Below are 17928 nucleotides of genomic sequence, written 5' to 3' on the forward strand. Positions count from 1 at the left end.
TAGATCACCTAATTCATGATAATCAAACTGGCTTTATTCCTGGAAGATGTATTAGCGAAAACACAAGACTTTTGTATGACATTATGTTTGAATGTAAAAGACTAAATAGACCAGGAATGTTGCTGCTGATTGATTTTGAGAAAGCTTTTGACACAATATCAAGACAGTTTATTTCCAGGGCATTAGAAAAGTATGGTTTTGGGCCTTATATGATAAAATGGATACACCTACTAACTAATAATGCATCCTCTTGTGTAATACAAAACGGTCATATGTCTTCTTTCTTTATTAATGAAAGAGGTTGCAGACAAGGAGACCCAATATCACCATATCTTTTTCTTTTTGCTGTGGAAATCTTGGGCTGTATGATAAGAGACAATAAAAACATTATAGGAATTGTATTGAATGAGAAAGAGTACAAATTAGGTCAGTATGCAGACGACACACAATTATTCTTAAACGGAGAGGCTGACAGCCTGTATGCAGCAATAAATATACTTGATTGTTTCTTTAAAATGTCTGGACTTAAAATAAATATTGATAAAACAAAAGCCATATGGATCGGGTCGAAAGCAGGGAGCTCAACAAATATTTGTGAAGACTTAAAGTTAGACTGGCATGTAGGCAATTTTGAAGTGTTGGGAATTATTCTCAACCCCCATTTGCAAGATCTATGGGTTATCAATACCAGAAAAAGACTTGAAACAATAAATAGGTTATTGGCAAATTGGAGAAGAAGAAACTTGACTCTTATAGGTAAAATTACTGTTATCAAGTCATTGGCTCTCTCAACTCTTGTCCATATCTTTATGGCACTGCCAAACCCCCCAGAAGATTTTATTACAAATTTAAATAAAATTTTGTTTAGTTTTTTATGGAATAATAAACCAGATAAAATTAAAAGGCAAAATCTGAAAAAAAATTATGCTGATGGTGGGCTTAGAATGGTGGACATTAAAATATTTATAGAATCACTAAAATTATCTACTTTAAGAAAGTATTTAAAAAAGAGTACATGTGATAATCCCTCAGTTTTTTCTTTCACTGATATGATAAATTTAGGAGTCAGTGCTGATAAATATTTATGTGTGAAAAACCCTTTTTGGAGAGATGTTTTAAATGTTTGGGGAAATTACGGCAGAAAATTTACAACAAATTCAGAAAGGATCTCCGAAATTCTATCTCAGCCCCTATGGCTAAATCACCAATTTAAAAATGAAAACTATATAATTAAAAATTGGTTTAAAAAGGGTATAGTGACAATTAAGGACTTATGTAATGAGAATGGATTTTTGCCATTTGAAATATTAAAAGTACGTTATGATATACAGGGTACAATATTAGATTATAATAAGGTTAAACTTAGTATACCTAAAGAATGGAGAGACACTGTCAACCATTATATTAAAATACCAATATATGACTTAAATTTTAGTCCACAATTGAGGGATATATTTATACCCGTTCAAGGATCTAGGTACTTTTATGATAGACTAATTACAATAACAAAACCACCCTTAGTAAATGGAAAATGGCAATCTCTTTTTGATAATGATATTCAATGGAAAGAAGTTTATTCAAATTTCAGAAAATGTACTAAAGATACTAAATTGATTGACTTTCAGTTTAAGTTTATCCACAGAATAATTTACACCAAAAAGGAATTATTAAGAATGAAACTAGTTGATAATGATATTTGCTCCTTTTGTGACTTAAATGGCGAAAACCTTATGCATGTATATTGGGAATGTGAATATGTTAAACACTTTTGGAGCAAACTGGAAACCTTTTTAAACCTTGACACAAATACTAGGATCTCACTTACCAAATACTCAGTTATTTTTGGATTCGACAAAAATAAACTTTTACTTAATCATATTATAATATCCAGTAAAAGATATATATATATATCAAGTATAAAGGATGAGAAACCAATTTTTGATAATTTTAGAAAAATACTAAAAGAGACAGCGATGATTGAAAAATTCATTGCCACCAAAAACAATGGTCTATTACAATTTGAACGAAAATGGGGAAAAATCCTACACAAATTAATATAATAATCATGCCCTGTACAATAAGGCTATAGATCAGTTACGCCTCAAATAGCAATACTACCATAATTGTTTTAGTTATATCTGACTATCGACACAACTTTTCATGCTCTACTTGAGGCATATCGTGTGTGTGTGTGTGGGTGTGTGTGTGCGTGTGCGTGTGCGTGTTTCAATTACGCATGCTATATTTATATCACAACAAATGTACATCTATGTAACGTATTATCACTACAATTGACTAAACCTACTGTGTAACCTCTGAACCTGATGTACAACTCGTCGAAAGGAATAAAAAATGTCAACAACAAAAAAAAAAAAAGTTTAGCTATTGATTCCTGAATAAAATGTTTTAAAACCACATTAGCTACCTTTTGCTGAAATGTAGGGCACGGTCAATATCAAATATCATGTCAAACAAAACCTAGGCATTGCATATATCATTTTACTCCAGATGTTAATAATCAATACTCATGTTAAAAAAAACTCTGTTGCAAATACAAAACGTCAAGGTCAGAGAATGAGTAGCCCCGGCTTTCAAATGCACAAACCGTAAGCTCTTAGAACTCTTGTCTGCAAACTGATGCATTATCTATATCCCACGTGTAAACTGTATACACATGTAGAACGCACATTTGAGATTCTAATCATGTACACATTTCATTTCTAAAATTTTGCCTGTGTATGTTTGAAGGGAACATGCATTTTTACCGCATGTTAGACCCATGTAACTCTAGAGTCATCTCTGGTCTGGGGTTAGAGTGAGTGAGTGAGTTGTGTTTAACGCCGCTTTTAACAGTATTCCAGTTATATCACGGCGTGTCAGCTTAATGTTGGAGGAAAGCCCGAAGTGATGCAGGTCTCAGACGTTTACCACTTCGGTGAAACCCACGAGCACGGGTATGGTGCTGACAAACCTAGAAACATAATTGGGGCGAACCGGGATTCGAACCCACAATCATAGGTTTCTGGCGTGCCCAAGGGACGCAACTCTGCACAGCGAATTGCGGCGCCTTAGACGACTGGGCCATCCGTGCCTCCTGGGGTTAGATATCAGGTTACAGTGTACATTAACACTACCGTTGATACAAATGTATTTAAAACGTCTGGATTTCATTTGGTTTGTTGTTTAACGCCTCACTCAGCAGTGTTCCAGCTATATGACGGCGTCTGCAAATAGTCGGTCTGAACCAGACAATCAAGTGATTGACATCATCAGCACCGATCCACGCAATTAGGAAACGATGACATGCATCAACCAAGTCAGCGAGCCTGACCACCCGATCCCGTTAGTCGCCTTTTACGACAAGCATAGTCGCCTTTTACGGCAAGCATGGGTTGCTGAAGACCTATTCAACCTCGGATCTTTATGGGTCGACATAAATGTAAACGTACTATTTCTTGCAGTAAAAACAAATAATTTTTAGCCAACAATAATTATTTTACTTATTTGTGTCAAGCAAACTTCTTGAGGAAAAACGGTACTTGAGATAGGTGTTATCTACCACAATTCTAGGCATCATACATCCCCTGTAATACCGATACTGACCCTTCTCTCCCCACTGAAATACGTCCTGAGGGCGCAGATCGTCACACGATGAGTTGAACACACGGGCCACTGGACCGGTCAGTTTCAATGGACCGTCAACTGGTGACACCGTGATGGTGACGTTGGTGCCGCTCACGCTGCCGTATTGTGTCTGCCCATTCCGCTGAAGCAAGAAGCAACAAGCTAGTTGTAACAGGTCTATGTCGGTTTACAAGCACACGAACGACCTCGGGAAAATTCAATGTATCTCTGAAACCTAAACAAGAGCAGAAATTCATGATAAAAAAAAATATACTGACAAATCAGGGGCAACATGTTTAACCTTTTTTTAGATTAAGTAAATTCAAAGAAACATCGGTCAGAGAATATATTTTCGCCTTTTATTCATTTCGACATTATCAATAACCTGATAACATATGTAACTGAAGAACCAATGGATATATCTAGAAGACTCACCAAAGCTAGCAATGTATTTCACAAATTTTATTAATCGTGTTTGTACATGAATTAAAAATACTTGCTGTGGCAATGAAACACTCGGAAAAACGGCATCGATTCCTTTCACGTTTTCTAAACGCTTGGCCATTGTTATTCGAAAAACGCAATAATTATTTTACAACCAGATGTATTTGTAGAGCTGTGAAATTAATTTTGAAAAGGCTTAACCCATATTTAATATACCACTTAACACGCCTGTCTAGTTGATATCTTTTTCTTTTTTTCGTTTTTTTTTTTTGGTTGTTTTTCGTTGTTGTTTTTTCGCGGTACGCCTCTTTATTCCACTCATCACTGTAGGAGTACAATACGCCTGCACTTTTAATTATTAATAAAACACATACTTTTGATAAAGTCGGAATAATACGTCCGTTTACGGCGTCGCGATTCGCTGTGTAGAGTTTCGTCCCTTGGGTACGCCAGAAACCTATGATTATGGGTTCGAATCCCGGTCCGATTATGTTTCTAGGTTTGTCAGCACCATACCCGTGTTCGTTGGTTTCACCAGAGGTAAACGTCTAAGACCTGCATCACTTCGGACTTTCTTCCCACATCAAGCTGACACGCCGTGATATACCAAAATACTGTTCAAAGTGGCGTTAACGCAAACAAACGCTTTCACCCCATTTATTACCATAGGTCACGTGTGAAATTCGGGGATATGACCTTTAGGTAGGAAGTAGACATTCCCCTGAGTAAGTAAGGACAGTGTTTTGTCGCTTTTATTTATGAATATTTTATGTCCGTTTCAGTTACTTGTGTCACTCTTGTTTGTTTGTTTGTTAGTTGTTTAACGCCGCACTCAGCAATATTCCAGCTATATGACGGTGGTCTGTAAAAAAATCCAGCCTGGATCACACAATCCAGTGATTGACATCATGAGCATCGATCCACCCAATTGGGATACGATGACATGCATCAACCAAGTCAGTGAGCCTGACCACCCGATCCCGTTAGTCGCCTCTTACTACAAGCATGGTCGCCTTTGGCGGCAGGAATGGGTTGCGGAAGACCTATTCTACTCCGGATCTTCACGGGTTAACTTTTGTCAACATCAAAATCAATGGAAAAAACATCCCAATCAATGAAAATGGTTTTATGAATGTTTAATCGTCATGCTAATACTTTCTTCCATCTACGTAACCGTTAAATATCATCTTCCCAAGGCAAGGGAGTTAACTGACTATAAAAGTCCAGATTCCACCCTTGCCGAACTAGGCCGGAATTTCTGGGTTCTTTCGTTGCGCCACCACTGGCTATTACGAGTTGTGTCCCTTCTCTGTCACTCCTATTGACCAATCAGATTCCACCTCTGATATCACTTACCTTTTTTTCAAACAAAATGGCGGCGCCCATTGAAGACGATCTGATCGATAATCAAGATCTATGTTGTAATACAACGGGTATTACTTCGCGATGTGCATCACATCACGTGAGCACCTTGATTAGAAACATGAAAAAGATTTGGAAAAAATATGTTGACGCTAAGATGACAGTCCACATGTTTTGCAAATCTTGCAATCGACGGAAATCTGCATGGCAGTTTACGAACCGGATGTTGATTTCGGTACGCGATTTTGATTGGACTATGCATAGACTCGTTAGTCCAGCCAAAATATAACTGAATAATTGCAGCCTTGTTCGGCAAGGGTGGAAACTGGACTTTTATAGTCAGTTAACTCCCTTGCCTCGGGAAGATGTCTCAATTTACATAGTTCTCTATATGTTTCTATGGTTTGCGTTTCTCTTGGCGGTGAGTATATTTATATTCACGCTCTAACTAATATAATACCTTGTACATATGTTGAGGAACATGACTATTTTTTTTGCACAGTATTCTGTATGCATTCTGTCCTACTGCATCTCAGTCACGTACTCATCCTGGAGATGCATGTGAAGACAACTATGACTAACAAGAGGAAATGTGTCTGGAAATTAATTTATGGCCAAGAAGATGGCGGGACAGCAGTCTTGACATTCCTTCCCACCTTGAAGCTTTCTGAATCCAGATACTGGCCGTCGAAGTTGGAGTCAAATCCCCTCGAGAAGCAGAATAACACTGTGTTCTCTTGAACATCCGTCTTGGCTCTGTTGGCCTCCTTCTGAATACCGATATAGATCTGCGAGCGCTGAAAACAATAAGACACTCAGATTATCTGCTTTACGAACATGTTGCTCTGGAGATTTATGATGGATGATATTGGCCACAAAGTGACTGAATGAGGTTTTACGCCGCTTTAAGCAATATTCCAGCAATATTACGACAGGGGACACCAGAAATGGGCTTCACACATTGTATCGGTCACAAAGTACACATATAACGATATCTATCGCCGCGTGATACCAAAATATCTTATAGGGCGGTATTGGTGGCTATCCTGCCTAGCTTGGCATTAAGGGGTTAAAACAAGGACTGGTCGCCTCGGAGACGGTATGCATGTCTGGGTGGGGTATATCCGTTTTAGACTGTGCCGTGTATCGCTGTGATCTAGCACCGTAGCACTGTGAGTTCGGACCAGTACAAGCACACATACACACACACACATACACACACGCACATACACGCACACACACACGCACATGCATACACACACGAACGCACGCACGCACGCACGCACGCACACGCACGCGCATGTGGCTATATAAGTGCAACAGTCTTGAATGCGACGTTAAACCCTATTTCACCTCACTTCACATCATCTCACCTCGAGCGAACGAACGAAAGAGGTGGGGTGAAACGGGGTGTAACGTCGCGGCCAAGATTATTGCAATAATATAGCGATGTGCTTGAACGTGTGTGGGGGTGCTTGTACTAGTCCGGACTGATGCCGATTTATAGTGCTCGCTCACTGAGATACCATGCCGCATTTAACATGAATACCCCACTCAGACACAGTATACTGACTCCGAGCCGACCAGTCCTTGTTTAAGCCCCTTAATGCCGATCGCCAGACAGGGTAACAACAAGTACCATCTTTTAACGTCTTTGGGTATGACGCGGCCGGGGATCGAACCCCGGAAGGTCCGGGCGGACGCTCTACCCACTAGACCACGGAGGCGGTCAACGAACGAAACATCAAATGACACCAGTTGCCAAGCAACCGCTATATCCAATACATTTCCGTTATTCTGTGAAAATATACCATGCACTTGAGCACAACTCAACGTGAAGTAGTTATGACGTATATTTGTATAGGAAGACTTATTGGCACTGCATTCGAAGAAGTGTACAACTACCTCAAACAGCATTTGAAAAAATATAATACTGACATTAAAAAAACACTCTTTCTCACAAAAATAAGAAAAGGTAATTAAATGCGCTTCGGTCTACATACATTGGTCCATCTATACTATCTGATAGCACGTGACGTATAATTCATACTCATGTAAGATTCAATATCACTTAAACTCGAGTATTCTAGCACCTCAGGACAAAACTTGACTCATCACAGCACTTCAAACGCCCACGCACTTTAAAAGACTCCACATCCCCGTGAAGATCCAGCTGGACCAGACAATCTCATGAGTAGCATCATGAGCATCGATCCACTCAATTGGGATACGATGACATGCATCAACCAAGTCAGCGAGCCTGACCACCCGATCCCGTTAGTCGCCTTTCACGACAAGCATAGTCGCCTTTGGTGGCAAGCATGGGTTGTTGAAGATCTATTCTACCCCTGATTGTCACGGGTCTCTTTCATTAATGTAGGAGAGTGCTATACATTAGTAATCATGTTAGGTGTTATTGGTAGTGTTCCTCGGTTCGCAAGTGCATACACTGGTCTAGCTGGTATATTGTACACAATATACACATTCCACAGTCTACGTGGTACAAGTTTACTGTGGATTTTTACTGTTATTTCAGTCACTTAGCGACATTCATCAGAGCTGACAAAATACTCTTCATACGCTTCTAAACACTAACTTAGCCACCGCCCGTTGTTACTCGTATATGTCACGTTAACGAATGTACGTCACGTACTTAAAGTAAAACTGTGAACAATGTTTTTTGCGAATCTGGGGTCAGACGGATTTTTATGTGGCCCTGAACGGAGAGTTACTAAACACTTTAACATTCGGAACATACACTACCGGGTGTTTTTCTTTCTTGACACAAACACTGCATCGTGACGTAAGCACAATAAAAACAGAAGAAAAAAGGTTTCAGAATGAAGAAAGAGTCACGTTAGGTTCTTCGTAGAAGGAAGATGACATTTTGGACGTTAGGAGTTGTCGGTGAAGGCGTGAATGGTTTTACACGTCTGAGTCACTGTATGTGTCTCCTTGATCAGTGTTGACGTTGACAGTCGGGGGGAAACGCCGAGGACGCTGGAGCCCCGACATCATCAACCTTCTACGTCTGCCTCCGAGATGTAGTGTTTTAATTTGTGATATATCATGGAATCTATTTCGTTATATTTTTTAAAAATTTAAAAGTGAAGTTTACACGATATACGGTTTCATTGGAAGAGAAGTCGGTCACATGACCTCGAAACTGACTTTGATAAGCGAATGAACGAAACAATTTGATGTCCATACGTTTTTAACGAGTCTGTACTCTTTAATTACGTAAACACTAACGGACTACTTTCAAATTCCTGGGGAATTCCCTATCACGAATACATACAGAAGCATTGTTTCTTATCGTTTGCACCCTTCAATCTTGAAAGTGTCGTTTTAGCATACATTGGCAAACGTCAGAGAGTTGACAACAATATCCTCGCTACCCCCCATCCTAGTGAACAAAACGAAGAAATCCACATCCAAACTATCGTAGAATTGACTCGATTTGTTCCTAGGCTTACAGTGACAGTCTACAGCATTCTATTAATCTACCATATCAATTTGACTCATCTTTCCAAACACATTTCAATGATCGGCCAGTTGAACAATGATTACTGACACTTGTAATCGCCGTAGGTTCATTTACAACTTCGAAAATCTCTCCCGTCACGGTTATCGTGTCGGCCATTTTGACGTATTTTACATGATGTCAATGTATTACTACGCGGTGTCATTGTGACTGACTTACTGACGTAGTTCTTAACAGACTTTTCTCACATAATGATTATAGGAATTCAATTGTTAATTAATAAAAAGAATTATGAATGTCATTATGAAATACTTGCATCATGAAAACTGGAAGTGGAAAAGACACGAACTGTGCATTCATATAATCTGGAGACTGATGTTAAATGTTTCGTTAATAAATGTTTAAACGAATTGAGTATATAGAAGTTAGTTGATGGCTTTATAATATGGCAATTCATAGTGCTCAGAATACAAAAACATAGAGCAGTTATCACAACTTGAATATCTATCGATATGGTCCATTACTCTCAACTTGCAGTTTTGTTTTGCGATAGTGTAAAGCCATAAATGCATTAACTTGTCTACTTAATTACAACCAAGTGTTAAAGCTCTTATAATAATCTGCTCTTTACATCATCATCATCGTCGTCGTCGTCGTCGTCCCTGTCGTCGTCGTCGTCGTCACTATCATTATCATCGTCACTATCACCATCATCATCGTCATCATCATCATCATCATCATCATCATCACAGGCGATGCCCAGATGTTCCAGTAAAACAAACCTGATGAAGTATGGGTATGGCTAACAGTGCGCACTCTTTTAAAACATTCCGTTCTGGGTATTTTTGACAACTAAAGACAGCTAAAGACGACACAAACCTTCAAGTTTTTAAAGAACTCAATGTACATGACAAACTACTGAGATCCAAACATGCGTACGTTTAAGCACGTCACGGAGGGTTTGGTGAAGGAATACCTTACAGAGCAATAGAGCAAAAGGCACAATTATGAATGAGCAACGAAACTAGACACCTCATTAATCACGTAAAGGAACCATATTTATTTGACATTCATTTTTTAAGATACACACCCTAAATCTAATCTGAGAAGTATCAGACAAACAGCTAAATTCCTTCACGCACTCGACACTGTGAACTTTTACCCGTGATTCACCTTTCAAAATGGCGGTCAAACCCGTGACGTCACCACGGGTTGGGCAGGATAAACACTGCTCTTTCAGATAGAAACCCTTTGGACTGCCGTTGAGAATGTAACACTCTCCAGTCATGTTTAAAGAGTTCTGTTTGTCGCTGACCTGGAGAGTTCAAAGCAACCCGAGAGATACTATTAAGAGGCCTAGGAGACATTTTGTATTTGTTGAATTACATCATGGCGGCCATTTGCAAGCCTCTAACGAAGCCTCGGCACAGTGGATTTACATTGCGTTACATTTTCCGGCGAGCTTCAGATCAATAATTGATGTCCGGGAAAACTTTCCGGTGTGATATATTACCGGTAATATAAAGTAAAAAAAGTAAAAAATATTCTATTTGGAAATTGGTATCATTAAATATTTTCCATGTCCATTTTTGCATACACAGATTGTCGACGAAGAATATAAATCCGGTTTTAACTCTGAGACTAAAAGTGGGCACGGGACCCAGTCGTCTAAGGCGCCGCGATTCGCTGTGCAGAGTTGCGTCCCTTGGGCACGCCAGAAACCTATGGTTGTGGGTTCGAATCCCGGTTCGCCCCAATTATGTTTCTAGGTTTGTCAGCACCATACCCGTGCTCGTGGGTTTCACCGAAGTGGGGAACGTCTGAGACCTGCATCACTTCGGGCTTTCCTCCCACATTAAGCTCACACGCTGCGATATAACTGGAATAATGTTAAAAGCGGCGTTAAATCCAACTCACTCACTGAGACTAAAACTGTCATTTTTCAAATTGCGGTGGAATGAAAGGCTTGGCAGTGATCATGCTTCCATGTCAATTTGCAAATAATGATCTTTGGCGAAAAACAAACATCCTTTTGTATCTGTGTGACTAATAATCTTTTAATCTCTGGACATGTAGATACCGTGGAGAATGTGTTTACTCTCTGTTTATGATAGTCAGTTTAAACAGGATTACATCAAGGCGTACCAGGAAAGATCCGGGGTAGAATAGGTCTTCAACAACCCATGCTTGCCGTAAACGCAACTATGGTTGTCCTAAGAGGCGACTAACAGGATCGGGTGATCAGGCTCTCTGACTTCGTTGATGCATGTCATCGTATCCCAATTGCGTGGATCGATGCTCATGATGTCAATCACTGGATTGTCTGGTCCAGACTCGATTGTTTACAGATAGCCGTTATATAGCTGGACTATTGATGACTGCGGCGTTGAACAACAAATAAACAAACAAAACATCAGGGTGTGGCAGTTTTGTTTTGGGGTTGTTTTTTTTTCAAGGTGTGGCAGTTAAATGATAGAGTTGAGCCGAAAGTGACGTAGTTGTACCACTGTGAAACCCACAAGCTGTCAAACCTAGGATCGTACATTGTATCTTTTTTGGATTCGAACATTCGCCCAACGTATCTTAGCTGCAAGGTGAAGCAAGTGTGTATAGTGTTATCTTGTTGTTAGAAGGTGCTAGATTGATTCCTGTTTAGAAATAAGAGGATATGTAACCCAATGAATTGGATTCAATGAATGTGCGAGTTTTGTTTTACGCCGCTTTCAGCATTTACATTATGTAACCATGTGGGGAATCGAATCCGGACCTTTGCTATGACGAGTCAAGGGATTAACAACAAGGTTACCCCACCGCCACAATCCGAAACAAATGTTGTTACAGTAGGTGAGCACTTGCGAGATAACACGATATTTGATTTTATTTTTAGCAAATATAAGTCGCAATTATTGACATCAAATACAGAGAATCAGACAATGTTTCACATGCGGCAAACTTAGAAGTTTCAGTGAATTGTTTCCGGAACATTTTGACATTAGCTGGTCGTTCATGTTCTGAGAAGTTTGTATAAACAGTGGTAAAACATGTCAATATTACTTCAATGGTTACGAGCCCGCTGTAATTGTTGTGAACGTTGACACACATATTTCAACCACACAACTATTCTTGATTATGTTTTGAGTTCAAAATAAGTTCAAAACGTGTTTTAAGCTCGTTTCGATAACTTCCACCATAGTTGAGGTTTTTTAACCTCCATTTATGATCCAAAATGATTTGAATCAAACCTCTCCTAAACACCTGACAACAATGATGTCCGATGCAATTCTCCATTTTGACTTGTACCATATGTTCCCGTGTTTTTGTTTTTTTCCGGTGAACAATTGACTTGCTTTTGCATGTGTTTGTGACGGTCACCTTTTCGCGAACACCTGGTTCCATCACTATTTGATGCTTCATGCTTTTCATACAGTGTGAATCGTACAATGGATTGTATAGATACTTCCATAATTACTGAAAGAGTTGTGTCCGTTCATTTTTCTTGACATTATACAATCTGATTCTACTGCTTCAAATACATACCTCTTTAAACTTGACGAGGACGTAAATAGTCCGGAACACCTCGTCGACCTGGATGATGTAACTCTGTGTGACGTCATCAACCGCTAACATTGACGTCATAGACGTTCCCAGTTGCACCATGTAATAGGCAGGAATAACGAACTCCAGATTTATGCGTTCTGGGGCCTGGAAACATGAACAAAAATACTATTAGAAACATGGCGAAATGTCTTCAGAACTCGGAATATATTTTGTCAAAAACATGAACCGGAAATCAGAATTTCGTTCTCACTGATAAAAAAAATATTATTTCTTCCAAATACGAATGCTCTTAGGTTTAAATGGGCCTGTGTAGGTTGTAGTGAGTGAGTGAGTGAGTTGGGTTTAACACCGCTTTTAACAGTATTACAGTTATATCACGGCGTGTCAGCTTCATGTGGGAGGAAAGCCCGAAGTGATGCAGGCGTTTACCACTTCGGTGAAACCCACGAGCACGGGTATGGTGCTGACAAACCTAGAAACCGTGATTCGAACCCACAATCATAGGATCCTGGCGTGCCTAGGAGACGCAAATCTGCACAGCGAATTGCGATGCTTTAGACGTCTGGGCCACCCGTGCCCCCATATGTTTTATGCTATTGTTCTCACCTGCAGAAGAATTTCAAAAACCCAATAATCGGCATACAGAAATGTCGAAATTTTGGAATAAAAGCATTTATCTAATTATTTCAATTTTTGTTCATTCAACAATTCGTCTATTCCTTATCATACATCAAATTTGGTTCCTTATATTTAAGTCGCCTTGTTTCACAAAGGAGACGGTTATTCCTGAAAAACTGAATATTTTCTAATGATTTACTATTTTACTGATAACCGTCAATGAGTGAATGTTGTTTTACGAAATAGTTTGCAAAATAATCTGTCTTGATCCTGCAAAACAGTGGTTGATAGCAACTATCCACGAAGACGAGGAGACACATCCGATCCTCACTTTTGTCTATCATGCGCCGAAATACAAAAGGGGTTAGACATCGCAGGCAGACTCAAATAACAGCTCTCATCGCCAAAAAGATATAAATAACTGCATCCACTATTCTTCAAATTTTACAAATGCAACAAGTGAATATCGAACGAAGAAGAGTAGAATAAATGGGAATTTATCGCAATCGTAGCACCGTTACGTCATATCCGGGTTATTTCCTGGCAACACGTGATCTAATTATCCCGGAACTTGAAGAATTCATGTCACTCTTGCCAGATAATCGTCGTTAAATCCACGCGACTTTTACCACCAGAGTTACCAAGAGAGCGCTAAAGCCGGAGATTGTTGTTATCCTAGATACGCCATCATAAGCAAACAGATGATCGCTAATGCTTCACTGGCAACGATTTGCCACTGACCTCTGTCATTGTGACCTCGACCATTCTTGGTCGACGTTTATGCTTGTATTTTCACTGTCATTGTGACCTCGACCATTCTTGGTCGACGTTTATGCTTGTATTTTCACGTACTGATACTTGGATGAACTCGCGGGTTCGAATCCCGGTTCGTCCTGATCATGTTGCTAGGTACGCCAGAAGCACACAAGTACTCCTGGTTTACACCAAGGGGTTAACATCTAAGACCTACATCACTTCAGGCTCCACCCTACCAAAGTTTCTAAAATTTAACATTACCTTGTCCGGAAAAATGAAATTTGATGATAAAAAACAAAGCAGATGACAATAAAACCGATCGCCCAAACGCATCACGGCAACGGCCATGGTAACCCTATGCACGTGGGTACCGTGCAAATTGAAATGCACATGTGTTCCCCCATTTCTTGCCCTTTAAATGTCCACCCAAATCGGATAACATTCATTCGTTTTTGAATTGCTACCACATGCCAAGATTGACAAGAAATCAGCGACACCAAGCCCTTGGACGATTGCAAGCTGGACCAACCTCCCGGCAAGTAGCCAATACATTTCAAGTCCACCTAAGGACCATATACAGGCTCCAGCAACGGTACCAGACCACCAACACTACAGATGACCGACCACGTAATGGAAGACCAAGGGCCTACACCCGACGTCAGTATCGTCAGATTGTGCGACAGCATCTTCAAGATCGCTTGGTTACTGCTGCGGAAACTGCTCGACAGACCATGGGGACACACTAGCGGCACATTAGTGCGGACACAGTGCGTCGACTATTGACGAGCAGAAACTTCTACTGTCACAGGCCACACCGAGGACCCATTCTGACACCACGTCATCGCCGGGACCGTCTTCAGTTTGCAACACAGCACTAGAATTGGCGCCACCAGCAGTGGATAAGAGTCCTCTTCTCAGACGAGAGCCGTTACTGTATCTCAACAGCAGATGGCAGAGAGACGCCGTGGGTAACGTTATTCGGATACTTGTGTTGTTGAGAGAGTCTCGTGGGGTGGTCCGAGATCATGGTGCGGGGTGGAATTGGTCTGGGAGAGGAAATGGTGTCACAGCAGCTCGGTACATTGATCAAGTCTTGAGACCACACTCATTACCTCATTTGGCACGTCGCCGCGACCACGAGTTTCGGGATGATAACGCCCGTGCCCACAGTGCGAGAGCAACAAGAGACTTCTTCTGCATGCAGTGGCCTGCTCTCAGTCCCGATTTAAATCCCAATGAGCAACTGTGGGACGAGATTCAAAGATGGCTGAATGACGTCCGACCAAGGCCGACAACTACAGCTGATCTGCGTCAAGCGTTCCCCAGAGTGTGGGCTCAAGTGCCTATTGCCTTAATCAACAGCCTCATCCATTCCGAGTTTCATCTTTTTAATATGTCTCAAAGTATGTTTACAGTATTTGGAAAAATACGGTTTCTCATATATCTATGCATGGTGACGTTTCTTTTGCGGTTCAGTATAAATACGAGCAGAAGCATTTGTCATGTCAGTATTTGTGCATCCATTGCCAACAGAAATAACAGCTTCATACTTGGTCTTCTTTGCCGTCACAGATCAGTTCATCTATTTAGGAGCAGAAGCATCCGTGTTTCTACCCGTACTGATAAACACCAAGTCCTTTACTAGATTGCTCATCTATGTTTCTACCCGTACTGATAAACACCAAGTCCTTTACTAGATTGCTAATCCCTGTTTCTACCTGTACTGATAAACACCAAGTCCTTTACTAGATTGTTCATCCCTGTTTCTACCCGTACTGACAAACACCAAGTCCTTTACTAGATTGTTCATCCCTGTTTCTACCCGTACTTATAAACACCAAGTCCTTTACTAGATTGCTCATCCATGTTTCTACCCGTACTTATAAACACCAAGTCCTTTACTAGATTGCTCATCCCTGTTTCTACAAGTACTGATAAACACCAAGTCCTTTACTAGATTGTTCATCCCTGTTTCTACCCGTACTGATAAACACCAAGTCCTTTACTAGATTGTTCATCCCTGTTTCTACCCGTACTGATAAACACCAAGTCCTTTACTAGATTGCTCATCCATGTTTCTACCCGTACTGATAAACACCAAGTCCTTTACTAGATTGCTCATCCATGTTTCTACCCGTACTGATAAACACCAGGTCTTTTACTAGATTGCTCATCCCTGTTTCTACCCATACTGATAAACACCAAGTCCTTTACTAGATTGCTCATCCATGTTTCTACAAGTACTGATAAACACCAAGTCCTTTACTAGATTGCTCATCTAAGTTTCTACCCGTACTTATAAACACCAAGTCCTTTACTAGATTGCTCATCTATGTTTCTACCCGTACTGATAAACACTAGATCCTTTACTAGATTGCTCATCCATGTTTCTACAAGTACTGATAAACACCAGGTCCTTTACTAGATTGCTCATCCATGTTTCTACCCGTACTGATAAACACTACGTCTTCTACTAGAGTGCTCATCCATGTTTCTACCCGTACTGATAAACACCAGGTCCTTTACTAGAGTGCTCATTCCTGTTTCTACCCGTACTGATAAACACTAGGTCCTTTACTAGATTGCTCATCCATGTATCTACCCGTACTGATAAACACCGGATCCTTTACTAGATTGCTCATCCATGATTCTACCCGTACTGATAAACACTACGTCCTCTACTAGATTGCTCAACCATGTTTCTATCCGTACTGATAAACACCAGGTCCTCTACTAGATTGCTCATCCATGTTTCTATCCGTACTGATAAACACTACGTCCTCTACTAGATTGTTCATCCTTGTTTCTACCCGTACTGATAAACACCAGGTCCTTTACTAGATTGCTCATCCATGTTCTACCCGTTTTGATAAAACTGACGACACTATGAATTTCCATAGTCGTATGTTTCAAACATTTTGAGTTCGCCAATCAGGCCAAAGTTTAAACGGAGTTCGAGACAACCGGCAATTCGACACATCAAAGTATAATTAGTGATGTGTTCAGCAAGAGTTCCCTGTGACTGTGAGTTGGTCACAGTCGGGAATTCCATACATCCGAGTTCCAGACTACCGGGTTCGACTTATGTCAATACAAGTGTACTGCAGAATATTTAGAAATATGGATACAAAATCACTTAATATCGCGTATTTGAATTGTTTCATTTAAGCCTATTAATAACACTAAATACGACTTGCATTTAAGCTCTATCAGTCAAAACGCAGAGAACGTCTTGTTATACGAAATTAATATACCACACACAATACTGGGTAATAATATGTTTCATGAAGCGTTTTTCAAAGGTCTTCACATTATAACATGACGAATAATGCGATTGCAAAGTTTGTATAACTGGGTTCCATTCCGAGCACGTAACGGCAAATTGTTCAATGATTACTTCTTATTCAAACGCCAGCACTGTTTATTCGTTTGTTTTACGGATCAAAAGATTTTACATTGGACAAGAATATTCAAACAAAGCCCAGTCTAACTGCCTAAGGGTTTCGTTTGTCATCGTAAGCAGTTTTGTGTTTGTGAAACTGTTGCCAGAGAAGTCAGCTGCAGATCGCTGGACGCTAGACGGCGTCGTGTCGTTGTCATATGAACATAACACACCGTCATGATGTTGGCGTTGCTGATTACCTTTTTGTGTACTTGACCCTGTGCCAAAGGGCAAAGGTGTGAAACTGAATCACGTGACCCCATTCTACTTCTATGGCGGGATAGTATCCAGTGACGAAACAGCCCATAATATTAACATATAAGAATATTTTTGTTCGTGGTTGGTGCATTTTTAAAGTCAATGGGGTACTCTTTTTCTCTTTATTTGTCATTTTGTGTTTTTAGCCAGTACATTACATTTGGCCTTTGGTAATTAACTTTGACCTTTCGGATTAATTGCTCTTCTCAACCGATTAAGCGGGATTTGTCATCCCCCAAATATTCGTTTGAATTACAGTTCGAGGTTTGCCATGAGATGCGTTATATGGGTGTATTCAGTCAATATAAAAATATCTCTAGTTGGTGGCATAGTGACAGTCCATTCGAATCCACTAAACGTTACCATACCCCCAGAATACGTC

General features: G+C 40.2%; 1 protein-coding gene across 1 annotated transcript in view; it reads right to left on the reverse strand.

The window, feature by feature from the left end:
- Window positions 1-17928, reverse strand: part of LOC139443487 (uncharacterized) — a 28351-nt gene that overhangs the window by 9209 nt on the left and 1214 nt on the right. Inside the window, exons 2-4 of the mRNA XM_071224469.1 lie at window positions 12452-12616; window positions 6087-6227; window positions 3604-3766 (exon numbers count right to left, since the gene is read on the reverse strand). Coding sequence (XP_071080570.1) covers window positions 3604-3766; window positions 6087-6227; window positions 12452-12616 — 469 coding nt within the window. The remainder of the gene's footprint in view (window positions 1-3603; window positions 3767-6086; window positions 6228-12451; window positions 12617-17928) is intronic.

The sequence above is a fragment of the Haliotis cracherodii genome, unplaced genomic scaffold, assembly GCF_022045235.1.
Source record: "Haliotis cracherodii isolate W230 unplaced genomic scaffold, xgHalCrac1.p SCAF_5, whole genome shotgun sequence".
Classification (NCBI taxonomy): domain Eukaryota; kingdom Metazoa; phylum Mollusca; class Gastropoda; order Lepetellida; family Haliotidae; genus Haliotis; species Haliotis cracherodii.